A 27,230-nucleotide genomic window follows, 5' to 3' on the forward strand; every position below is an offset into this window, starting at 1 on the left:
AGGATGACTAACCAGGAGGGAGGAGGGCTGCTGGCTGTCTCGTTACACCAGTTGGAGCCTTCTTTACCAGAACAGCAAATTCCAAGTTTTACTCCAAAAATCTGGATGCTGCCCCAACCATGGCTAAGCCAGGTGAGCCACTTTCTCTGGGAAAAGACCATCCAGAGCCGAGCTAAGCCTGGCCCCACAGGATGGTTCTGAAAGAAGCCTCTGCAGACCTGCTTGTGGCGCTCCTCTACACCTTGATGCCAGCTTTACTCCCAGGTAATACTGAGCAGTCACTTGGGGCCTGAGCGTGTGTGGGGAGGAACGAGGCAAAATGCCTCCCTTCGGTTAGCTGCTTTCTACAGGGGCTTTGGGGGGCAGACACAGACAACGTGGGGCTGTGCTTTACAACAGCAATAGCACAGAATACCCCCAACGCTGACTAGGAATTTAATTTAGAATTCTGTCCATCTTCCAACTGCCAATCAGCAAGCCTGAAAGGTAAGAATGATCCAAGGAAAGGGTGCTTGGGATATCAATCAGGAGCTCTAAAGGCTGAACGAATTCTGTGCATTTTGCTTCTTTTTTCTTTCTTGTTTTCTAGTTTATAAATCTTAAAAATGTATATGTGGTAAGGGGCAGCTGGGTAGCTCTGTGGATTGAGAGTCAGACCTAGAGAGGGGAGGTCCTGGGTTCCAATCTGGCCTCAGACACTTCCTAGCTGTGTGACCCTGGGCAAGTCACTTGACTCCCATTGCCTAGCCCTTACTACTCTTCTGCCTTGGAGCCAATATACAGTATTGATTCCAAGATGGAAGGTAAGGGTTTAATATATATATATATATATATATATATATATATATATATATGTGGGGAGCAGCTGGATGGCTCAGTGGATAGAGAGCCTGGTCTAGAGCTGGGAGGTCCTAGGTTCAAATCTGACCTCAGACACACATTCTAGCTAAGACAAGTCACTTGACCCCCATTGCCTAGCCTCTACTGCTCTTCTGCCTTGGAGCCAATACACAGCATTGATTCTAAGATGAAAGGTAAGGGTTTAAAAAACGTTTTTAAAATGTATATGTGCCAGAAACTTCCTTGCAGGTATACTTTAAGGAAGCGAATTATGCTATGAATTTTTAAGTTCTCCCTTCAGTATAACCCTACCTGGGGAGGAACAATTAATTAGAATGAAATCGGTTCCAAATCATTACAAACCTTAAAAAATTAAAAAGCTTTAAAAGGCCAGGAGAAGGAATATAATACCACTTTATTTTTAATTGTTAAAATTTTTCCCTATGCTTACATGATTCTTGTTGTCTCCCTCCTCTCTTCCTTCCCACCTCCTGGAGTTGACAAGCAATTCCTATCATAATATTTTAACAAACAAAACAAACACTTTGAGTTGGAAGGAATTGTCTCAGCCAGCAGAGATTGACAGACTCTTCTGCCATGCTTCAGTTTACTTGTTTCTGCTTGTTTCATCATTCTAAAATCCTAGCCTCAATTGCCTTAGATTTGTTTTCATGCCGTAGCTTGCTGAAGAGGGGTTTCTTTTTTTAAATTTGCCTTTTAAGTGTTGACAGGAATCTACAACATTGTGGTTTTTCCTTTGAAAGGAAGACCTTCTCAGGGTTTGCATAGGACAGCATTTCATAAATGTGCCATTTGTAACTTTTGGACCATGCTTCTTTTTTCTTTTTTTTTCCTCTATGAGTTTTACTATCTGTTTTTTTACCTGCTAAATCTTTGCTCAAAACAGATAGTGACTCTTTGCTGACTGTGACAGCCAATCTATAAACTCTCTGACCCATCCTATATTGAGGCAACCTTCTTTTTCTAAATGAAACGTCAACCCAGGCTCCTCACAGACATGGCGTACCATTTCCCCCGTTTTGTCTCTGCTTGCGTCATTCGTTGCCTAGAGTGTGTTCTTCCTTTTCTTTTCTTTCTTTTTGTCTTCTGAATCCTTCATTGCCCACTTCAAGTACATTCTTTTCTATGAATCAATCCTCCTCTGCTTTAGCTTTCATTAATTTTATTTAATTTATTAATTTATTTATTCATTTAATTTTAGCTTTCATTAATTCTAGCTTCCAAACCCCCACCAGACTTTCTATCTGTGTGAATAATTTTTAATTCATACATATTATAGGCAATGTGTTGGAAATCGTATTTTATTGCCCAGTTACGTCCAGCTCTTCATGATCTTGTGGACCGTACTGTCCATGGGGTTTTCTTGGCAAATGTACTAGAGTTCCATTTCCTTCTTCGATATATTAAAGCAACCAAGTTGAGTGGCTTGTGCAGGGCCACACAGCTAGTAGGTGTTTGAAGCCAGATTTAAAATTCTCTTTTTTTTAAACCTTTACCTTCTGACTGAGAATCAATACTGTGTATTGGTTCCAAGGCAGAAGAGTGGTGAGGGCTAGGCAATGGGGGTTAAGTGACTTGCCCAGGGTCACACAGCTAGGAAGTGTATGAGGCCAGGTTTGAACCCATCTCTGGCCTGGCTCTCCATCCACTGAGTCACCCAGCTGCCCCCAAGATTTCCTTATTGGTATTAATAATGGGTCATATTTCTCTGGCATCTTGAAGCCTTTGTGCTTTACTCACAACAACCCTCCAAGGCAGGTAGTACAATAAAGGTTTTGCCACTCCATAGGCTCAGAGAGGAGAAAGGTGACTTGACCAGAGTCATACCACTGATAAGTTCTGGAATGAGGATTCAGATCCCAATTTATTGACTCCAACCAGGTTCAGTGCCTTTTTCTAGCTTACACACACAGTTTTATTTGTATTAATTTTGCCTACCTCAATTATAAACCCCTTCTGAGAATAGGTGGCAGGCACTCTATACTTCTTTGGAATCTTGCACAGAATTCATGCTCAGTACATCTTGGTTGATTTTGTGAAAGAAGGATCAGAAAATATAGTATTAGTGGGAGGTAAGAATTCAGTATATTTTTAGAAATTCTCTTTTAGAAAAATCCTCTCTACTTATTCAGTTAGAAAGTTTATAATTTCTGAAACTTTTCTACATTATATGTGTAATATAATATAACTATAATTTAATAAATGTAATATAATATAAATAATAATATATAATAAACCTTTTTTTAAGTAGCATATAATAACATATAAGCCATGGAACCCAAGACTCATAGATCTGGAAAAGGAATTTAGGGGTCATCTCGTCCAGTTCCCTCATGGTACAGTAGCTACAGTGTTCAGCCTGAAGTCAGGAAGTCTCATCTTTCTGAGTTCAAATCTGTCCTCAGACACTTACTAACTGTGTGATCCTGGGCAAGTCACTTTACCTTGTTTGCCTCAGTTTCCTCATTTATAAAATGTGCTGGAGGAGGAAATCACAAACCTCTCCAGTATATTTGCCAAGAAAACCCCAAATGAGGTCACAAAGAGTCTGACATGATTGAACAACAACAATAAAGCCCAGAACTCAGGTCTTTGGACTATTAATTCATCACTCTCTCCATGATACCATGTTTCTGATCAGAAATAAGCCTTTTGTACATTTATCATTTATTTATTTATTTATTCGATTTATTTATTTGTTTATTGATTGATTGATTTAAAAACCCTTACCTTGTGCCTTAGAATCAATACTGTGTATTGGTTCTGAGGCAGAAGCGCAGTAAGGAATAGGCATAGGAGGGTTAAGTGACTTGCCCAGGGTCACACAGCTAGGAAGTGTCTGAGGCCAGATTTGAACCCAGAATCTTTAGAACTGGCTCTCCATCCACTGAGCCACGCAGCTATCTCCACATTTATCATCTATACCTACATATTGCTCTTTGAACTCTCTTATTTCATTCAACTTTTTACTTATCAATCCTCTTCCCAGATGCAAACTCTCTGAAGGCAGATACTCTTTCATCTATTCCTTTAAATGCCCCACAATGCTGAGGCCTTTAAGAACTTAACAAATGACTCTATCTGCCATTCAATCCTATGCAGTATTGCACCTCATGTTGCCATCCTATTTGGTGTTTCAATTGTTCACATTGTTGGCCGCCCACTGGGACTATAATTGGTCTTCTGGAGAAGTAGATTGCCTTCCAATGGGTCCATTTTCTTTGGCCCTTTGGAGTGCCCATGACCTAAATTTAAACAAAAACTTTACTTTCAAGATTTTCCGTGATCCATCCGCCCTGGAAATGTTGTCCCCTTTGGGTGAGGCCCAGAGGCTCCCTAGCGCTTTGGTTGGGGAGAATCACTGATGGGCTTTCATATCCATCCACTAAGGACCTCACCCCTTCTGCTGACGCGAATCTGTGGTAATATTCATTATGAAAGGGCATGGAAAATAGAGATAAAGCTACTCATTTATATTAGTGAAAGCATTAAAAAAATTAAAATAAAGCACTATGTAAATGTGAATTTTTTTGCTCTCTCTTCAGCACTGAATAACAAATTTGAATAATAGCAAATAACCCCAGTGGGTCATCGTTTCTAAAAACCAAAATTAGGGGTTCATTTTCATGTCCTAGTGACCGTGAGAGATAGCTGGCGTTCGCTCAATGTGGCTTACTATACCACACAGTAGGTGGAGAATCTCTAACTATGTGAATATGTGGAGAATTCTGAGAAGGTGTCAATGTGGTTACCACTGAGGGATGATCAGGTGAGGCTGTTGCAGTGCTGAACATTCACATATGTATGTGCTCATCTAAGGATGAGGAGGGAGGACATGAACAACAAGAATGTAGTTCATATGAGAGTGATGAAGAATTTAGGGGGAAAAGGAGAGGTTCAAGAGTAGCAATACTAGAAGCAGACCTTTGAAAGGATGGAGAGAGAACTCTAAAAGCATCTCCTTGTAAAAAAATTTTTTTAATAAAAAAATAAAACAAACAAACAAAAAAATAAAATCATCTCCTTGGCTTTGGTGAAGTCCACAGAAAAGGAAAGTGCCCATATGCAAGTGGAAGCATAAATAGAGAAGTTGAATGAGAAGAAGTTGAAAGTTTGGGACAAAGAAGTAGGGTGAAGAGGAAGAGAGAAAATGGGGGGGGCACTGTTGGCACTGTTTGTTTTTTTAATTTTATCTTTAATATAGATTAACAAAGAGGAACATGTCTGTAACATGATACTTCCTCTGGGGAAAATTTGTGGCTAGAATTTTTTAACTGAATATAGAAGCAAGTGATTGTTGGAGAATCATTTTATTAATTCCATTGCAGTGAATGATTATGTAGTTGCAATAATCCAAGGGAGACAAGATGGTGCTGTGAAAAGAATTCTAGATTTGGATTTGGAGGACTTAGCTTCACTATTTTATGATCTGTGTGACATAGGGGACCCTCACTTTACACCTTTGACCTCCTGTGTAAAATAAGCAGGTTGAACTAGATGACTCTTAAGTCCCCTTTCATTTCTAAATCTGGAATCCTCAAACCCAGAAATTAAGTAATTTATCACCTTTAATTAAGCAGAGAAAATAGTTTATTTTAGAATTCTTATGAAGAAGGAAGTAAGGAAAGGAGGAAGGAAATAAGTCATTTAAAATACCTATCCAGGGCTCAGCTGGATAGCTCAGTGGATTGAGAGCTAGACTTAGAGATGGGAGGTCCTAGGATCAAATCTGGCCTCAGACACTTCCTAGCTGTGACCCTGTGCAAATCACTTACTTCTCATTGCCTAGCCCTTCCTTCTCTTCTACCTTGGAACCAATGCATAGTATTGATTCCAAAGCAGAAGGTAAGGGTTTAAAACAATAAAATAAAATACCTATTAAAAACCAAGTCCTATGCTAAGAGCTTTCCAAATATTGCCTTATTTTACTTTCCTAACAATCCTGGACGGTAGGCACTATTATGACCCCCATTTTGCAGGTGATGAAACAGACAGACAGAAGTTAAGAGATTTGTCCAAGGTCACACAGCTAATAAGTGTCTGAGGCTGGATTTGAACTTTGGTTTTCCTGACTTAAGATCCAGTGCACTTTCTTATCTAGATCCATAATATTGGCTCAGTCTTTAGGGAAGTTATGCCTTTAGAGCCAAGACTACAGTTTTTTAAAATTAAGAATTGGATAGCTAATACAAGAGATATTGCAACTTAAACTTGTGATATATTTATTGCCAGTATTAATGAAAATGGCGGTTTTGTTTAGAGTTTTATTAGAGCATATAAAGTCAAAATAGAATTACTCAGGAAAGGGACATAATAAAGATGAAAGAAGAACTAAGTCATATTTAGAGGAGAAACAGAATGGCTGGTAATGGTAGTAAGACCTGTCTACTTGAATGTAGGGAGCTACCTGTACAGAGTAAGATGGCGGTGGTGGAGGAGAGGAAAGAGGAGTGATAGAAAGGACCTTGGATTTGGAATCAGAAGACGAGTTTGAAATGTGGCTGTAATACTTACTTGTGAGACTACCTAGGTAAATCACCCTTTCTAAGTCCATTTTTCATATGCCAAATGGGCATGATAATACTTTAATTATATTATCATAGGCTTTTTTGGTGAAGAAAGTGTTTTCTAAACTTCAAGCACCATAGAAATAAGAGGCATCATGATTTGATTTTTAGTTTAATTTCTGTGTTAGTTCTTTCCTCCAAAATGACAGATTGGGTTTAGTTTTGCAGGGCAAGGGTGGTAGATGTTTGACAACTGTCCCTCTGGAAAAAAAATGTACATATGACACTTTAAAATTTAATCTACATTGTTGGCATTTTCTCCATCAATTTTTAGAAGTCTAGATAATTGAAAGCAACAAAAACCAAACCTTGATTTACTATTTACTGATTTCTGAAGTGCAAATGCTCACATTGAAAAATTGAACAATTAGATCAAGTCCTATTAGGAGATGACAGCAATACACTCCTGTATGGTTTCTCTAAAAATAATCCTGATGACTCATGTTCCATTCAGAGTCTTTCTTGGGAACATCAGATTATACCTTGTATGTCTAAAAGGGGTTTTGGTTTCCCTACAAGCACACAAGCTAACAAAAGCATGCAATAGAATGTTGTTGTTCAGTTGTGTCCAGCTCTTCATGACTCTTGTTGTTTTTTGGGATTTTGCAAAGATACTAGAGTGGTTTGCTATTTCCTTCTCTAGTTCATTTTACAGATGGTGAAACTGAGGCAAATAGGGTTAAATGAGTTGACCAGGGTCACATAGCTATTAAGTATCTGAAACCAAATTTGAACTCAGGAAGATAAGTTTTCAGGCCTGGTGCTGTCCACTTTGCCACCAAATTGCCCATTTAGTGTAATAGAAAAAAGTAATTTTCATGACTATGGAATACAGAAAGGACTCCTCTTTGAAAACTCTCCTAGCCATTGGGCAAAACCTTGCTGGTGGGTGCCATATTTCTGTCCAATTATTTGTTTTAAAATGATTGCAAATTCACAGAACAACTTAATGTGGTTTTTTCATCGTAGGTGGAATTGTAGAACTTAAGACAATATGGCATTCTGCCTTATGCCTCTTCTCAGCTTCTGTTGGGTCTGCATGACTGAGGTGGGTCAGGAGGAGCTTAATCACTCTTGTCTGGGCCTCTCAACATGCCATGGGAAGTCCAGTACTGTTCCTGGGATCAGTCTGTTCCCAGTCTTACTCCCACACTCTCTTGGCACAGCTCTGGCAATCGGCATAGCATGGCCTCTCACCTGGAATGCTTTTTTGCTCTTGCCTTCTGAATTCTGGGCATCTAAGTGGTGCAGTAGATAGAGTGCCAGGCCTGTAGTCAGAAAGACTCATCTTTCTGAGTTCATATCTGGTGTTAGACACTTCCTTATTCACTGGGTGACCCTGAACAAGTCACTTAACATTGTGTGCCTCAGTTCCTCATCTGTAAAATGAGCTTGAGAAGAAAATGGAAAATAGCTTCGGTATCTTGGCCAAGAGAACCTCGAATAAAGTCATAAAGTATTAGACACGACTGAACAAAAATTCTGAATTCCAAAAGAAACTGCCTTACAGGAGAAGGGAAAGGGCAGAATTTGAAACAAATGGAAGGAATAGAAAGAGAGGGATTCAGAAGTAAAACAAAAGAGGAAACCCTGAGGGGCAGGTCTAATTAATTTCTACAAATTTGGGTAAAGCAAACTAAACTGTGAATGATATGTCTTCCAAATCACACGAGGACATAGTAAACTAGAAACACTAATCGACAGGGCTGAAAGAAGGAGAACAGAATGGAATTTAAGTATAAGAAATGAAGCTGATTACAAATAGGAAAATATTTTGTCTGTATAAAGGAATCATTTGGGAAATCTTATTAACAAGGAGAGCGAATCATTTTGAATTGGGATATTTTTTAAACAATCAAAATTTAGTCAGGGGAAATATTTAGTATCAGGCTGGGATGATTTATTGCTTCACTGTATGCTTTGGGGGGGGCAAATATTAGGTTTATGAATGCATATTCACCCCAAAGAAACTTGAAAGTGAAAAGGTAACTAAAGTCCTGATGACTTTCATGCATAGCAGACACCAAAAGGTAGTCAGAGAGTTTAGAGTTACAAGGAACACTAGAAATAATTTAATCTGATCTCATTATTAATTATAATTAATAACATACATTAATTTTACTAAGTAAAATTTATTAACATTTATTAAATAATTAATAGTAATAATAGATGATAAAAGTCCCATATATTAATATTTATAGCCACATTTTTATGGTTGCAAAGGCCTAGAAATAAAGTAGGTACTCATTGGTCTGAAAATTATTAAATGCATTGTTTCACCTGAATGTAATAAATTATTGTTGTGCTATGAGAAATGAGAAATGACACTTCTAAAGGCTCCAGGAAAACTTGGAAAAATTAACATAAATTAATACAGAGTGAAGTTAACAGAACCAAGAAAATGTTAAACACAATAACTACGAGAATTCTAACAGAACTAAAAAACAAAAACTGAATCCTGACCAAAAGACTCCAGATAGTAGCTGAGAATGAGAAAGAATCCCTTCTTTGCAAAAGAGGAAGCTTCTGATTGTGGATTATTGTCAGATTCAGATTAGATGTTACTTGGTATTTTGATATGCTTTACTTCCTTATTCTTTTCATTTGTAACCGAGAACTCACTGAGAAAAGGACTGAAGGAGACAAGCAGAAATCAAAATTATGGGGAAAATAAAGTATACCAATAAATTTTTGAAATTTTTAAGATCTAAAATTTTGCCAGGAATTAAAATCAAGTTAATTTTTCTATAGTTCATAGCCTCCACCCTATCCTCTTTCTTAAAAAAAACCAAACCAAACAAACAGGACATTTGACTTTTTCTAGTTCTATGACATCTTTCCCATTTTCTGCAGTCTTTTCAAGACTATAGATAGTGATTTAGTAATGATATCTGCCAATTCTTTGAGTCCTTAGGATGCAATTAATCCAGGACTGGAGACACGAACACATTTCAATGGTAGCTATGTTCTCTCTCACTTCCTCATTTATCTTGAGTTCCAACTCCCTACTAGTATATTTTGTTCTATTTCTCCCAGGTCAAAAACCATGCTTCCTGGCAGAGGGAAGAAGACTAAAAATAGGAATGGAGAAGATGTTTTTGACATTGTTCATCATCATCATCATCATGCCATTGACTCCCAACGAGTAGCCTTATCCCTTTTTCAGTCTTGCCCTTGCTCCTAGAATTTGTTGTTGAGTTATTTCAGTTGTTTCAGACTCTTTATGACCCCAGTTAGGGAAACTGATGCTGACAGGTTCCCCCGAAGTCATATAGGGAGCAACGAGCAAAGGCATGAGCTGAATCCAGGTGCTCTGACATCAAATCTAATACTCTGAACATTTGTCTGGCTGTCTTTCCTAGATGCAGCTGCCATTCTACCAGCCCCTCTGGACCTTTCTGTACATTCTATTAACATGAAGCACATATTGACTTGGAGTCCTGTGATTGTCCCTGGAAAAATAGTAAATTATTCAGTTGAGTACCAGGGGTAAGTTTTATTTTTAAGAATGTTTTTCCAAGTTCTGTTATATGATTATAATGGAATATTATTATGCTATAAGAAATGATGAATCAGATGTTCATAAAAAAACCCTAAAAAGACTTTTATGAAGTGATGCAAAGTGCAGGAGCAGAACTAGGAGAATGTCAAACACAGTAACAGCAATAGTGTATGATGATCAATTGTGAATGGCTTAATTATTATCACAATATGAGGTACCAAGACAACTCCAAGAGACTCAGGATGAAAAAAAGCTATCCACCACCATAGAAAGAACTGATGGAGTCTGAATGCAGACTGAAGCATATCATTTTTCCCTCTATTTCCTTCCTGAGCTTTTTTCTTGTATAAGAAATATGTGTCTTCTTTCGCAACATGCTGAACACAGAAATATGTATTGCATGAAAGCACATGTACAACTATCATATTACCTACTGTCTTGGGAAAGGGAGAAGAGAGGGAGGGAAGGAGAGCAAATGGATCACAAAATGTCAGGAACTATTTATTATAAATTATATCCATGTGTAAACAAATATTTTTCCTTTAGAAATCAGCTAGATGATATCTTTCTTTCCCCGTCTAGTCCCTGGCAATATAGCATACCCCATAGGAAGTCCTGGAATTTTGGAAGTACCTTGGCAGAGAAGAGAAAATACACACAGACACACGCACCACTGAATTAATACTTAGGAGATCTTGTAAATTTTAATTTTGCCTTTGTAACTCAACTCCCTGTATAATCTTGTGCAACTCACTTAGTCTCACAGAGTCTTAGTTTTCTCATTGGCAAATGAGGAGCTGGATAATTGGCTTCTGAAGTCTCTGGAAGTTTGAGATCCATGATTCAATGGAATTTGTAGTTTGCCTCCTTCTATATTGTTGGCTCAGTCTGAATGTAATCAGAATAGCATCCCAGAACAAGGGGAGAGATGACAATCGAATCTGTGTAAATATGAGACTTTAGAGGGCTCTGAGCTTTAGTTTGGGCACGTAGCCCGAAAACTCAGTGTTAGTTTGAAGGCACCTAGGTAACCTGAAAACACATTGAGATAAATTTTATCTCTGCTTTCTCTGATGCTTTGTTTAGCTTTTTGCTGCATGTATGCCTGAAGGGGAGTTTTAGCTGTTTACTGGGCACTCAATCAGTGATTGGCTGATTTGGAAATGTTCTCTCACTACAGTGATATGGATATCAAAGGAGAAAGTAGGAGTAGCCAAGGAGAGCATGCTCTTGGTCAAATATGGGCAAACATTTATTAAACACCTACAGTGTGCCAAGTATTGGGCTAAGTGCTGGGGATATAGTGAAAGACAGTTACAGCAGTCTTCTCCATCAGGCTACTCATGGCCCAATGGTGGAGATAACATGCAATTAGCAAGCTAATCATTAGTAATATTCTTACATACTAGATACTGTGCTAAGATATTTTAAGCTATTTAAAGAAATAATCAAATATAATCAGAAGAGTAATCAGAAAAAGAAAAATGCATTAGAAATTGGGGGGCTGGAGAAAGACAGGTCTCATGAAAACAGGAAAGATTAGTAAAAAGGGTGGTTCTGAGAGTCCCCCCCTCAAACTCAGATAGCATGTGTCTTCCTGACAAATCTTACTGTGTGTTTTTCTATCTTTGTCTCAGAGAATATGAAAGATATTATACTAGTTCCACCTGGATCCCCAGCAGTTGGTGTTCATCCATTAGTACCCCAGAATGTAACGTTACAGATGACATCACGGCCACTGTGGCTTATAACTTTCGGGTCAGAGCAACACTGGGCAATCAGAGTTCAGCCTGGAGCACCCTGAAAGAGCTTTTCAATCGCAACTCAAGTAAGTTAATTCTTCTTATTTATTCATTTATTTTATCTTTTACGTATTTATATATCATCTATCTATCTTTGTTATCATCTTTTATCAATCAGTCTATCTAATCTGTCTTGTTCTTTGTTTATCTGACCTTGGAGCTTCAGGAATAGGAGCCCACAAATTCTTTAGACAGAGCTTCCAAAGCTTGGGTATAGTAAAATACAAATATCTTTATATATGTAGTTCTATTGTTATATTCCTGTCCTGGAGCCCATGATCTCCTGCTCGGTGAGTGCCTCACCTAGTCTACTACATCCAGCCATTCTTCACTGTACCTCTCTTTGCTTTCCATATTCTCACTGGTTTCTACCAGCTCTCTCCCCTCTCCTTCTAGTGCTAGAACTATAAGCAAATCAATGCTGCTACTGCTACTGGACAGGCCAGGTCATTGTATGCCCCTATGGCTCCTCTCACTATTTCTGTCCCATTCTAAAGCCAAGTCCCCTTCCCTCATCACCACTCTCTTATGGGTGCTCTCTCCTATTAAAATCCAAGCCTCCTGAGGGTAGGGGCTACCTCATTTTTGTTTCTTGCTTTAGTGTCCTCATTAGTTAGCACAAGATGTGGCACACAGTATGTTCATTTATTCATTCACAAATTAATTCATTTAACTCAATCCTCCTCACTATTTCTCACTAATATATAATAACTTCAGAAGTATTCCTGATTCTCACCTCATCCTTTGGAGGTGCAGGGAACCAGAGAATGAACTCTCTCTTTTTAAAAAACAAAACCTTTATCTTCCCTCTTAGAATCAATACTGCGTATTGGTTCCAAGACAGAAGAGCAATAAGGACTGGGCCATGGGGGTTAAGTAGGGTTGCCCATTTAGGGAATGTCTTAGGCTAGATTTGAACCTAGTACCTCTTTTCTCTAGCTGCCTGGCTGCCCTCTAGAGTCAGGAATCTTAAGAAGGAAATTCTAAAGATATAAACAGAAAGAATTCTAACAAGTAGGGAAAGGAGGAGAAAGAATAGTGGAACTGAAGTGACCCTTACTGGCTGAGAGACCTGGGGCAAGTCAGAACTTCATTGAGCTTCTAGTTCTTCATTGGCAAAATAAGGATAATGCCAGTAATGACTGTGACCTCCTTGAGGGCAGGGAATCTCCTTTACTTCTTTTCGCATCCTCAGAGCTTAGCACAGTGCCTGGTGAGTTGTTGTTCAGTCGTATCTAATTCCTGGTGACCTTATTTGGGGTTTTCTTGGTAAGGATATTGAAGTGGTTGGCTATTTCCTTTTCTAGCTCATTTTACAGATGAGGAAACCAAGGCAAACAGCATTAAATGACCTGGTTGGGGTCACACAGCTAGTAAGTATCTGAAGCTAGATTTGAACCCTGGTAGAGGAGTCTTCCTGTCTCCAGGTCCAGAACTCTATTCACTGCTCCACCCAACTGCCCCGTGTCTGGCAAGTACTAAGTGCTTAATAAATGTCAGTTGACTGAAATGTGAAAACGAATAATACCTCTTCTGGAAAGGAAAGGTTGGATTGTCTGAAGCCTAGGGAACCCAAGTGGTTAAAGAACCTAGGACTCCCATCAAGAAATTTGGAAAGGAGAACAGAGCTTCTGGTATAGCAACTGTTTGAAAAAATTGTCCTGGAGGCAGCTGGGTACCTCAGTGGACTGAGAATCAGGTCTAGAGAAAGGAGATCCTGGTTAAAATCTTCTCTTAGATACTTCCTAGCTGTGTGACCCTGGGCAAGTCACTTAACCCCATTGCCTAGGCCTTACCACTCTTCTCTCTTGGAACCAATACAAATTGGTTCTAAGACAGAAAGTAAGGATTAAAAAAAAAAAGAATAAGTTCTCCAGAAAGAGAAGGAAGGTGAGTTGGAAGAGAATGAGCACAGCAGCTACAGAGGTAGTGGTAGCTGGATAAGCCTCTTAGCAGCTGGAGGCTTTTCCTCTTCCTGGAGTATGTTGGAGCCAGCTCTAACTGGCTCTTTTCTTGATTATTATGTTTTTCTATGTGAACATTTACCTCCTTTAGAAATTGGTAAATACTACAAATAAATTTTAATGCTTTGTTGATTGCCTAGACTTAAGAAAGTGATGGAGAAAATGTTAATTATGCACATGAAACTTATGAGTGTGTCCTGCATACTTTCTTCCTCCTCGAAAGCCACTTTCAAACATTTACTAGCATAACACTATTTGTAGCTAAATTTATTAAGAGAATCCAGCAGAGAAGAACTGAATTCTGATTTCTTAGAGAAACCGCTGGAACATTGGTGAATCTACTCTACCTTCCCTTTCTTCCTGCTGTTTTATTACCCAGTAGATGAATTAGTAAGAGTTGCTTTTACATTTAAAATTTTACCTATTAGTTATTTGCTCCCTTCTCCCATTTTTTAAATTCAAGGATCAGATAAAATATTATTTTAGTGGCTTCTGGGGTTTGTGTTTTGCTAGGGAAAATGTGACAGAAGGAAATTTCAGGATTAACATCTAGGCTTGGCAAGAGACTTGAAAAACTTTATGAATCCTATTTTTGTTTTGAAGTTTTTTTTTTCATTTTTAAGTTTTATAGAGAGAGGAAATTCTAGATGGAGAAGGAGAATAGAGACTTCAAGAAAGTGAGTCAGCCATGGTGACTCAAACTGGGCAGCAGACATGAAAATATTGAATTTACTTAAAGTATTATATTAATATAAGCTATTCAGTCTGGAAAGAAGAACTAAGGAGCCAAGAGGCAATCCTGGGAAATTGGATCAAATCTTTTTTTTGTATGTGGGGGTAGTGTTTCAGTATCACTCAGGAAAAAAATAAAACAAAATCCCCATGTACTTAGTAGACATTAAGAATTCTTGTGCTCTGGGAGAGCTTTTAAGATTAAATATATAACTATATATTTTTAATGCAAAGGTAAATAGAAAAGCATTAGGAAAGAGAATATTGAGGATTTGCACCATAAACAAACAACTCTTTCCCCTTTCCCCTTCTAGCAGGCCTCTACCTCCCTTAGATACTTCTTTTGGGGTTTCTTAGGGTCGATAGAGACTAAAAGTCAATATGGACCTGCGTAGTTTGTATAGCTCATAAGATCTGTAAAAAGCCAAGTCTAGGCTGGCTTTTCTTTATGACAGCTCTGTCCCTTGGTGTTCCTTGTCTCCAAGCCCTGTGTTGTCTAGGCATATTGATCTAGGAATTCCTCTGGTTTCCCTGGAAGTTCTCCAGTGGATTTAAGAATTTCTCTGCTCCTCGTCTGCTCCTACACTGCTGCCTTCTCACTTGCATCCCTGGGGTATTGGACATAGAGAGGCTTCCCACTCCGGGGACTTGGCCATTGTCACCATATATGGCTTTTGTCCCCTTTGCTTTTCTATCTGCTCTGATTCTGTTTCTGCTCTTCCTTAAAAAATATTTTAAATTAACATTTATTTTCTCTCTTTTCCTTCTTCTCCAGAGAGAGAGAGAGAGAGAGAGAAAGAGAGAGAGAGAGAGAGAGAGAAAGAGAGAGAGAGAGAGAAAAAGAGAGAGAGAGGAGAGAGAGAAAGAGGAAACTCATAAAAAATAGGCAAAGTCCAGCTGAGTTATTTGAATTTGCTGCGAATCAGTCAATCAGTCAGTCATTATTAATATATTATTAAGAGTTCAAGGGGACTACGCTGGATTCTTTGATTTCAGACCTTACTAAATAGCAAATCTAGTGAAGGGATTAACATTTTTCAGAAGATCCAAGATGTATGAGGACACTCCTCCCAGGCACATAGTCTACAGAAGTAGCCCTCTCTACTACCACTGAGCACATCATGGTTTCCCATAGGTCTTGAGGAATTAGGTCCTTATACATGCATTCCTTTTCTAGTATTCTTCCAAAGAACGTAAAATTGTTCTTGTGGGGGGAGAACCTATCACTCACTGTGTTTTTTCTTTCTTCCAGCTATCCTCACCTCTCCCAGAATGAAAATGAGCAAGGATGGTTATCATTTAATAGTGGAATTTGAAGACTTGGGGCCATATTTTGAATTCAATGTTACTTATTGGAGGAAGAGCCCTAATTCTCAGGTGAGACTTCCTCTATCTGACCTAAGGAAGGCCTTTGCCATTCTACTCACTTTTACCTTTTCTGATTCTACCAATACCTTGAAAAACCTGAACTGTTCTGAGGGGAGCAGGCCTGGAACAAGAGCTGTTCTGCAGGGATTTTCCTCATTCTGACAGCTCAGCAGGATAGTGCTTAGGGCTCTGAACTTAGAGTCTTAAACATCTGTGGAATCAGACACCCCCGAGTTCAAGATCTTGCCTCAGACATATACAAACTTTGCGTCCTGAGGTAAGTCACTTAACCTCTGTTTGCTTCAGTTTCCTCATCTATAAACTAATAATAGCACCTACCTCTCAGAATTGTTTTGAGGATAAAATGCAGTAAATATTTATAAAGTTCTTTGCAAACAAACCTCAAAGTATTGTATAAAGGCTATTATTATCACTGTCATCATCATTATTTTAGTTTTTCTTAAAACCCTCACCTTCTCTCTTAGAATCAATACTGTGTGTTGGTTCCAAGGCAAAACGAGTAGTAAAGGCCAGGCAATGGGGGTTAAGTGACTTGCCCAAGATCACACAGGTAGGAAGTGTTTGAGGCCAAATTTGAACTCAGGACCTCCCACCTCTGACCCTGGCTGTCAATCCACTGCACTACCCAGCTGCCCCCTTGTCTTCCTTATTTGCACAAGGTTCCTTTTCAGGGACTAAAAAACAAAATCCAGCTTAGTTGTAATAATAACAAACAACAAACTTTAAACCTAGCCTTCAGTATGCTTTGAAATTTTTTTTTTATTTAAAAATTGTTTTATTAGTAGAATTTATTTCCGGGGATCTCAGCCCCTCCCTCCCTCCCCCAAACCAAAGAAGGCATCTTCTGGCCTCCGTATGTTTTTACTGAGGATTCATGGTAAAACATGGACAGAGTTTTTACAAGATGTGGAGGAAAAGGACCACATTGATGAAATATCAAGACATTCAAGAAGAAAAAAAAGGAGATAAAAGGGCAGGTTGTCTAGGAGACTGAACGCATTTCCGCCCCAAAAGTACTGAAATCCATTACTATGTGAAGGGCCATTGGAGGGGCCCATCATCAGCCAACACGAGGAATATTTGCATCTTTGAGAGATATCATTTCTGGAAGGATGGATACTACTACTGGCACTCTAGAACACACTTGTCGACTGTCCTTTCTTCTACTCTGCTGCTTGCTTTGGCAGGGCTTTAGGCTGATCCCTTCTGTGAGATCCATTTTTGTGAGTGCCGCTTTGTTTAGCTGGCAGCACGCCTTGCCCCAAACAGGAATGAAACCAGTGTTTGTAGAATGGAGGGGCACCATTTATTACTGGAGTGGTCTAGCCTTTCACCTGTGGGACCCCAGTTCGGTCAGTAGTGTCAGCGTAAATCTCTTGGGAGAGATGACACTAACTACAAGCTGTGGTTGAACCTTACTATCCCTTGATCTAGTTTTTTCTTATTTATTAGTCCTAATTTGTAGTGACTGTGTCCTAACAAGTTGGGTACCGTGGCAAAACACTTCCCAATCTTTTTCATCTTGTTGCAGTTGGCTTAATAATGCTTCGGTCTGCCAATGTGCAGCTGCAGGTGGGGCATCTACACCCACAGGTGAAAATTGGGATAGGGTGTGTGCTGGAAAAAAGGGTGGGAAAAGGAGCAGGTCTTTGAGAACCAGATCTTATTATGATAATGAAGGCACCGAGAAGAAAAGCCTGACTCTGCCACTTGGCTGTCTACTTAGGGGCTAAAATTGGGGTAGAGATCACCAACTCGGAGACCAGTCCTAAACGGGTGTATGTTGGGGCAAGTCAGAGGCTGACTTGGGCAATCAGCACACCAGACCAGGAGGAGTGATGGGGGCCAAAACTGAAGAAAAAACCCAGTTTGCTGAAAGCTACGGGTCTTTAGTACTCACTCTTACAATCTGGGACAGGAATGAGCAATATGCTATTGGTTGGAACCCCAAGAGGATATCGGTTTCAGGAAATGTGTGATGAGAGGACATGCAAGCAATTCCTCGTTTCTTTGGAATGGAGCACTTCCTAGATGGGAAATCCCATCACTCTCTCTTCCTCAGTCTAGTGTAGTGGATAGAACAAGTCACTTTCATTCAGGATTGTTTGCATTTCAATCCTGCCTCAGATACAGTCCTCTCTCCCTAGATCTTGGTTCCCTTAGCTCAATTTCAGTTTCATTTAAAAAAAAATCTAATTCTGTTATCAAGGAGTTACACTTATCGGGGCACACTATTGGCTGATGGAATGAAAAGGCAACCAACCATAGCGCTGTGTTCTGTATCCTGGGCGCTGATTGGTTCAGTGACTGTAGGTTAATAAGAGTGTGGAAAAGGTTCGTAGGAGAGTGGGAAGGGGTTATAAAGCATATATATATGTATATGTATATATATATATATATATATATATAATATCTAAAAATATATAATGAAATAAATATAACGCCACTACTTCCCGGATTTTCACCTATCACGGGGGTCTCTGGACCATAACTCCCTCCGTAGGTAAGGGATCACTGTATTTACTAGCTATATGATACTTACATACACACTAGCTCATGGCAAGGTATTTAGCTTCTCTGTAAAATGAGAGGAATCTACTAGATGGCCTCGAAGATTTCCTAAAATCCAGGATCCTTTAAAAAATCTTCTTTCTCTTGGCTGTCTTTTCCACATGAACTATCTATATTTATTGAGTGCCTGCTATATATATATATATATATATATATATATATATATATATATATATATATATATATCAATAGGACATCTAGGTGGTTCAGTGGATAAAACACCAGTATCTGGAATCAGGAGGACCTTACTTGACATCTGGCTTCAAATACTTACTAGCTGTATGACTTTGGGCAAATCACTTAACTTGTCTCAGTTTCCTTATCTATAAAATGAGCTGAAGAAGGAAATGGTAAACCATTCTAACTTCTTTGCCAACAAAATCCCAAGTGGGATCAGGGAAAGTTGGACATACCTGAAATGGCTCAACAACAGTAAAGTGTCCCAGGCACTGTGCTGGGCTCTGGGTATGCAAAAAGAGGCAAAAGACAGGCCTTGCCTTCAAGGAGGTAATAATCTTAAGGGATAATGGAGAGGGGTGAGGATGGGAGAGAAAACAAATATTTTTAAAGGCCTATTTTATACCAGGCATTGTGCTAAACTCTTTATAAATATTTCCTCATTTGATTCTCAGAATAACCCTGTGAAGTAGGTGCTATTATATTTATAGCATATATTTATAACTGAGGAAAATGAGGACTCAAGATGTTAAGTGACTTGTCCAGGATCAAACAGCTAGTAAATGCCCAAGACCAAAGTTAAATTAGGTCTTCCTGACTCTAGGTCCAGCACCCTATCCTCTGTGCCACATAGCTTCTCCAGTGACCAATGTTATTTTTGGACACATACATGCATGTATCAGAGTCATGTGAAGAGTTTCTGTTGATTTCAAGCAACATCTTTTCTTCAGAGTCTCTCCTATTGGTCACCACTTGAGGTAGGACTAAGGGTAGGCAAAGTAGACAACAATAAGGTATAAATGGCAGAGTGGAGGTGGGAAGAGAACAAGAGACACTTTCTAATATGCATTTATAGGTGCACATGAAATTGTGACTTTATATTACATACAGTTTGCTTTTCTCTTAAAGTACATAATAAATTTAATATTTTAACTTTCAAAGCTATCCTGTTTATCTGTGATTCCTTCTTGCTTTCTTTTTGTTCTCTTCCCATTGTTCTAGTACTCTATTGCTAGTCATTCTCACTCCCTCTCCCCCATTGAAAAAAAAAAAAGAAAAGCCTAAACCAAATATGTATAATCAAGAAAAACAAGTTCCCACACTGCCCAGGTCCAAAATTTGATGTCTCTTTCTGCATCTCAAGGCAAAATGTTGGTACCATGCTGCATTTGCTACTCTGGAATGGTACAAGGTCATTGCATTAATCAGAATTCTTAAATATTTCAAAGTTTGTTTTTCATTTTAGAGTCCTAGAATCCAGAAGTAATTAGATACCTGGTAAATGATCTAATCCAACCTCTTATTTTATAGATTAAGAAATCAGGGCTGACTGAGTCAATGTGAGTCACTCATGCTTACGTAGCCCTGTTGGCAATAGGGCAGGGACTTGAATCCAGTATTTTGAGTTCAAGTCCAGTACTTTCCATTAAACTACATATAGAAGCTCATTGACTAGGGTGCACAGATGTCTTTTCATGGCCATTCTACAGCCATTATAAATATCTTAGCTAATTCCTTTATCTCATAGAATTAGAATGTTGTTCAGTGGGTCATTGTAAAACAAGTCAATAAAATTTTTCCTTTGCCCCAATATTCGGAATAGAAATGAAGCCTTTTTTTCTATTTATCATTTTCATTTTATTTTTTATTATTCTTAAATTTTTTCCATGGTTACATGATTCATATTTTCTTCCTCCTCTCATCCCTCCCCGTCCATCCTGTAGTTGACAAGCAATTCTACTGAGTTATACATATATATTGTTACTCAAACCTATTTCCATATTATTTATTTTTGTAAAAGAGTAATCTTTTAAAACCAAAACCCCAAATCACATATCCATATAAACAAATAATAAATCATATTTTTATTTTATTTTTTATTATTTTAAAATTTTATTAATCATTTCCAGAATATAACTCTATTCACTACAAATTTCTAAAAGGTACTCTACAAAATTGTGAGAGAAGGTGGTAGTCTAGTACATCTGGAGACTATGGAGGCCGGAGCTGAGTACTGTGTGAAAGCCCAGACCATTGTGGAAGTTATCGAGAGAAGCAGTGCCTTCAACCAGGTGGAATGTGTTAGAGCACAAGGTAAAAATGTCCCCACTTGCTTGGAATGAAGGATTACTTTTTTGATCATTTGCTTAGGAATAATCTGGCCACATTAATTTTGCTCTTCACACACCCAAGGTCAGACTAATTTTGTTAATAAAATTCAAATCCACCATTTCTAAGGTGTCAGCTCTGTACAAGGCACAATATTAGACACGAGAGATATGAAGATAAAACAATTGAGCAGTTCTTTCCCTCAAGGAACTTACATTCTATTAGGTCATTTATAACATGTATTCAGATGATTATAACAGGGGGTAAATTGTGATGTGAACAAAAGACAGATTTAGATAAAGTGTCCCAGGAAATTTTGAGGAGGGGAAAAATAATTCATTTGGAAAAACCAGGGAAAACTGAGTAAGTTTCCCATTATGCCAAATCATGAATAGAACTTTCAGGATCAGGCAGCACTAAGTCATTGCTAGTTGCTAGAACTGGCTAAATTTGGTCTGGTTCATACATATCTAGTGTAGTCTTTTTGAAGTAACTTGGTTAAAAAGCAGGTTTTGTATTTGGTATTCAGGGTGGCAATTATTTAAAAGGATCTAGTAATTCCATCTTGATGAGATCTGGAAAGTTCTGTGATATTTAAGAAAGTAGATGCCATCAGTTTTATTGGCCAAACTTTTGGACAAAAGTCAATCATTTGAAAGAGTGGATATTTTTAGCTACATGGAAACACTCCATGTTGGTTTATTTCACAAAAATTCAGAGCTGAAGAAACTGAGTCAATGTGGCATAATAAAAAGAATTCTGGAATTAAGTCAGAGGACTTGGGTTTGAATTCTAGCTCGATTAGGTGCCTCAGGGATTTTGGGGTCCAGATTCTTCATCAGTAAAATAAAGGGGCCAAACTAGATGACCTCTATTTCCCTTCCTACTATGTACATGCTGGTAAATGTTTAACAACTGACTCAAAAAAAAAAAAAGTACATTCGAGATACTTTTAAGTTTAATCTGCATTATGTAACATTTTCTCCAACACTTTATCAAGTCTATCTAGACAATCGATAAAAAATAAATTAAGCTTGCATTTGCGTTTGCCAATTTCTGAAGTGTAAATGCCAACACTGAACAATTCTATAAGTGCCTCTACAGAGTTTGAACCAGTTCTGACACACTACTTAAGAGTTTCTAGCTCTAAATCTATTATTTTATGACTAGTTCATCTCGTCTGGCCTCCTCATTTTCCAGGTGAGGAAACTGAGCTCTTGAGGGGGAAAAAGCCAGCCCAGAGGCTATATAATGCTAGCTAGTAGCAGGAAAAGAAAAGAGCTCAAGGCACTTAGATCATTTGTATTCTGTTGATTTGTATTCTGTTGATTGGAAAAGTTCATGTGGATCTTCATTTTTTTTTCTTTTGCTCTAAATTTAGAAATGTGCTTTTTCTATAATATGAACCAATGACTTTACAGAATATAATTTGGAAACATCATCAATCCATTCTTGAAAAAAGAATCCCTACTTCCTGAAACCCCATTTTCCAGAAAAGGGGAACCCCCCATTCTGCTTCCTCAGATAACCAAGGGCACCTCCACTGTCACTCCACTTAGATCAGTGGCAGCTGGCTTTGCTTCTAATGGAGATTCTAGCTGTTACCACTGCTTCAGGCTCTCAGTTAAAATGAAAAACTAACCCCACAAGAAGGTATTAGTGATCCTTAGTGGCTTAGGTTATCCCTCCCCTTTAAGATCCTTTGCATTTTAATAAGCCTTTCTGTAAACTATACCTTAGGCCAGAGGAATGATGTAAATGGTGGAATTTCAGGCATGGTGACATCTCCATTTCTATTGTGTAAGGGATTGCCTGTTCCACCCATGAATAAAACTGGCCTTTGAAAAAAAACAAAACTGGCCTTTGCCAGGAGTTTTAGTTGCTACTGTTGCTGCTTAAATTGTGGCATGTTCAAGGCTTGGAACAAGAATGTGTTTAGTAAGCTCCGATAAACTTTTCTTTTGTTTCTTTGTTTCTAGATGAATCCCCTTTGCTGGTTCTCGTCCTGTTCGCCTCGGTTGCTTTTGTACTATTTCTAGTGGGTGTGCCTCTCTTGGTCTGGAAAATGAGCCAATTGCTGAGATACTCCTGCTGTCCTGTTGTTGTCCTTCCAGACACTTTGGTACTTATTGATTGTTTCTGTACAATGGGGCAGGTACTGGGTTTCGTTTGGAACACGTGCTGGGGGCACATGTGTACATTGTGACCGTCTGACTGCACAGGAGGGGAAAAAGCTGTTTGTTATCTGATGCTAAATAATGACACGAGGCAGTGGTACAGTTTCTTAGCTTTCTTTTCTTTCACGTGGAGGAGAATTGTTTGGGTCCTGGTGATGCTTCTCTCTGGTTTGCTTGTGGGTGGTGAGTCGGTGGGCCCCAAATTGCTCCCTCTTGCCTTGATTTGTCTGAATGACTGCACATTCCTGGGAGCCTGGATGAATGGAATATTCTAGTTCATAAAGAAGTTTCTATTTGTTTACTTCCTTCTCTCCCTGGGATACAGAATAATCAGAGAGCAATAATTCAAAGTCTCAGTAATTCAAGTGGGGAACTGAAATTCTGAATTAGGCTAAGATCCTTGGGACTGGAAAGGAACTTGGGGAACATCTAGTACAGATCCTTCCTTTGACAAATGAAGAAACTGAGGTCTTTAAAGGTGAAGTGACTTGCCTGAGTAATGGAAAAAACACTCAGCAAGTCACTTCACCTTTAAAGACCTCAGTTTCTTCATTTGTCAAAGGAAGGATCTGTACTAGATGTTCCCCATTACACTACATTGACTAATCAGGAGTAGGAGGATGTGGCTATTGTGAAGGTCCAGACTTGGAGCCAAAGGACCTGGGTTTGAATCCCAACTCAAACTTACTGTCTTTGGATGTTTCTTCATCTTTCTGGATCTCAGTTTTCTTGCCTGTAAAGTGGGGGTTAAACTAACTGGTTTCTAAGGTCCCTTCCAGTACCAACATCTTGTGACTTCAAACCTGACATTCCCCTCACTTCTCCTTTCCAGGGCTCTTACAAGGTACCTTCCCCCCCTCCTCTCTACCATCTGCTATCCAGTGATCCTGGCCTCTTGTTGTTCCAAGACTAAAACTCTCCATCTCCTCTCTCTGCCCATTTTCATTGGCCATGTTCTTGCTGGCTCTTGGCTTTTCTGACTTCCTTCAGGTTTCAACTAAAAACCTACCTTCTGCGAGATTTCCCTCACCCTCACCCTCTCCCCTTTAAATCCTAAACCTTATCTTCTGTTTTAGAATCAAACTAAGTACTGACTCTAAGATAGACATGGGGTAAGTCCTAGGCAATTGGAGTTCAGTGACCTACCCAGGGACACTGTGTACTGTGCTACTTAGCTGCCCCTCCAATTTCTCTTTAATACTAGAGCCTGCCCCCTGTGATTATTTCCAATTTAACCTGTCTCTGCCTTGTTTCTACATAGCTGTTTGTGCATGGTGCTCCCATGAGACTATGAGCTTCTTGAGAGTGGGGGCTGTCCTTGACCTTTCTTTGTATACCTATTGCCTAGCACAGTACCTGGTACATAGCCAGCACTAAATAAATGTTTATTGACTGACTCACTGATTCTGAGTGAATCAGTACTAGGCACCCTTTTCACCATCTAATTCCATTTGACTGACACCTCAGCTTCATCAGAGCCAGACGGTGGGTACCAAGGCATGATCTGGCCAACACCAGCGTGTGCAGAAAACAATGATCTGACTTCATGGTTCTAGGGAATACTTGAATCTTGCTCCATGCCAGGACTAACAAGGAGAATGGGAGGAGACAGTGACAAGTATTTGTTAAATAGAGTTAGGGATTTTGCCAATCACTTTACAATTATAGTATCAAATTTGATCCTCACACAATCCTGGGAGGTGGGTGCTGCTATTATCTTCCTTTAAAGTTGGGGACACTGAGGCAAACAGAGGTTAGATGACTTGCCTAGGGCCCCATACCCAGTAAGTATCAGAGGTGGACTTGAACTCATATGTTCCCAACTCTAAGACCAGTACTCTATCCATTGTACCACCTAGCCACCTCTAATAACAATACAGCAGAGATGAAGATTTTTTTAATTAAAAATTTTTTATTTAATTGATTAATTTAGAGCATTTCCCCAGGATTACAAAAATCATGTCCTTTCCCTCCCCTCAGATTTTTTGTTAAGTGTGAGCCTTGTCCATTTTATTCTTTGTGCAGTATCATCTAGAGTATTTTGGAACAGGACAAAGTAGCTGACTTGTTATAGGCTGATACATTTGTGTTTTTGTGGTCTGAAAAATGGAGGTTTTAAAATAAATGTATGAGGCAGCTAGGTAGCACAGTGGATAGAATGCCAGGCCTCAAGTTGGCAGGATCTGGGTTCAAATATGGCCTCAGACATTTAATATCTGTGTGACCCTGGGCAGGTCATTTAACTCCGAATTACCTAGTCCTTGCTGCTCTTCTGTCTTAGAATTAATACTAGCAGAACATAAGGATTTTGCTTAATGTGCAGTTAACTCTGGACTCTTTCTAAGCATATAGGGAGGGTAGATAGGGCAATAGGGCATAGGAGGTAATACAGAGAGAAGAAATTAATGTCAGTTAATGTTTTTAGTTATTTCTGGTTAAAGATTTGGTTGGTAGACTGTTGAGATTATTGACAAAATTTAGACTTGGAATGATGTAGTCTAGGGTTCTCCAGTCTTTTTCTGACTGGATGGAAAGGACCTTTTTGGATGGAGAAATAGCTACAGTGTACTAGAAATAGTTCTGGCCTTAAGGTTATGAAACCCTATGTTTAACCCCCATCTCGGCTACTTCTTAGCAATATGACTGTGGGCAAGTCATTTTCCATATCTGGGTTTCCATTTCTTTAAGTGAAAAATAAGAGGATTACACTAGATGAGATCTAGGGGCCAGATTTCAAATGGGTCTAGTTTTGCATATTTCAATTTGATGACTGCCAATGTGGAGTGGAAGGGGGTGAGGAGTGATTGTACCAGTCAATTCACTACAGTAGGAAGGGAGCAAGGTGGCAGGAAGCATCTTAAAGAATGACTGGGTAAGCTATGAAGATTAATTAGTAGATCAAGATGGATCTCTTGGGAGACCCCCAATTTAGGTCTCTCCCTGATTGAGAATTAATTACCCATAGCTAATGTCAGAAAATTCATTAATGCTCATGAATGCTAATTTTAAAACATTTTTCCCTTCAGAAAATAACAGATTCACCTCAGAAGTTAATAAGCTGTAAAAGGGAAGATGTTGAACCCTGTGACACAATTGTTCGAGTGATGTATCCAGAAGAGCTCTTCCGTTCATGGATCCAGGAAGCTTTATAGAGTACTGTGGCTGGAACACAGATCAGAAGGCACCAGGAGCTGTTAGAGAGAAGGACTTCACTTAGAAAAGGGACCAAGAACATCCAAGATACACTGCAGTATTTGTCTGAACTACCAATTAGACAGAAATAGCTTCAGGAAGACTCTTACCAGAGATATCTTGGTATCACAGAAGGTGCATTGGACTGGAGATTGGAGATCGAGGCTCCAGTCTTGGTTCTGCTGCTAACTAAGGATATGAATATGGGCTAGTCACTTCTCTTCTCTGGATTTCAAGTTTTTCATCTATAAAATGGTGAAGTTGGTCTAGACGACCACAGAACTTTATGAAACAGTCATTCTAGGTGGATTCTTTCTGATATATTCATGGTATAAGCTAACCTTTGTGATAGCCAAGCTAAAACTTGGCAATAGGGTCTTCTACTCAGATACCTTCATAAGCACTCTTACCATGAACCCTGGAGAGTTGTGTCCTTTCATAGACAACCCCTAACCCCACCACTACAGGAACTGCTTGAGTGATAGCTTTGGGAATATTGATATCCATTTGGTCATTGCAGGTTTTGAAATATGTTGGTTGAAGATCATTCATTTCCAGTCATTGTTATTACCTTTAAAACTTCTTTTTGTTGAAAAGGGAATGGGGGTCGCAACTTTTGGGGGAGCATAAAGACTTGGTGAGCCATTTGGGGAGGACTTTTTTGAAATGAGATGCCCTGAGGACTTGCAGCAGGTCATGGCGATAGCGGGACATGGAAAAGTGTATAGTAAAGGGTCAAATGATTTAGGATAGCAGCTTATAGTCATGTTCTTCCATCTGTCACAGGTGAACCTTTCCTATTAGACTGTAAGCTCCTTGAGGGCAGAAATCACATCTTGTTTATATTTTTATTTCTTTGAAAGCTAGAAAAGAGACCTGCCCACATAATGTGCTTAATAAATGTTTGCTGGCTGGATGAAAGTACAAATTATTTCTTTTCTCAATGTTTGCTTGTGTCATAATTTCTCTCTTTGAAGAAATCATAATTGGTAGTTTTATCCATTTATTTACTTTTTTTTTGCATTTAAGTATTTATGATATATGGAGAATCCCCAGTATCTTAGCAAACCTATATTTAATAATTATGAAGTACTGGCTACTTAAAAAATACTTAAATTATTTACTTCTTGTACTGCTATGCAGAGCAATTTGTAGACAGTGCAATGTTGCTAAAAGTAGAAAGTTTT

The 27,230-nt window shown here is 38.8% G+C and overlaps 1 protein-coding gene across 2 annotated transcripts; it reads left to right on the forward strand.

The window, feature by feature from the left end:
* IL20RB (interleukin 20 receptor subunit beta) lies at positions 1–26,974 on the forward strand. Of its 2 annotated transcripts, none has more exons than XM_007493920.3 (7): positions 1–264; positions 9,791–9,917; positions 11,568–11,758; positions 15,681–15,805; positions 20,509–20,659; positions 22,654–22,796; positions 25,878–26,974. In XM_007493920.3, exons 1-7 carry the CDS (start codon positions 192–194, stop codon positions 26,001–26,003), a joined length of 936 nt encoding a protein of 311 aa, XP_007493982.2. In that variant the 5' UTR covers positions 1–191; the 3' UTR covers positions 26,004–26,974. The 2 variants fall into 2 exon arrangements, with proteins under 2 accessions (XP_007493982.2, XP_056649640.1); XM_056793662.1 differs by lacking the exon at positions 1–264 and adding an exon at positions 365–486.
* The last annotated feature ends 256 nt before the right edge of the window (positions 26,975–27,230 follow it).

Source organism: Monodelphis domestica, chromosome 4 (genome assembly GCF_027887165.1).
Source record: "Monodelphis domestica isolate mMonDom1 chromosome 4, mMonDom1.pri, whole genome shotgun sequence".
Lineage (NCBI taxonomy): Eukaryota > Metazoa > Chordata > Mammalia > Didelphimorphia > Didelphidae > Monodelphis > Monodelphis domestica.

Bases quoted from the DNA above. Each gene is read 5' to 3' on its own strand.
- IL20RB (XM_007493920.3), top strand. From the start codon at position 192: ATGGTTCTGAAAGAAGCCTCTGCAGACCTGCTTGTGGCGCTCCTCTAC. The intron at 20,660-22,653 runs GTAAAAATGTCC...CTTTGTTTCTAG, and splicing joins GGAATGTGTTAGAGCACAAG to ATGAATCCCCTTTGCTGGTT. The intron at 22,797-25,877 runs GTACTTATTGAT...TTTTCCCTTCAG, and splicing joins TTGTCCTTCCAGACACTTTG to AAAATAACAGATTCACCTCA.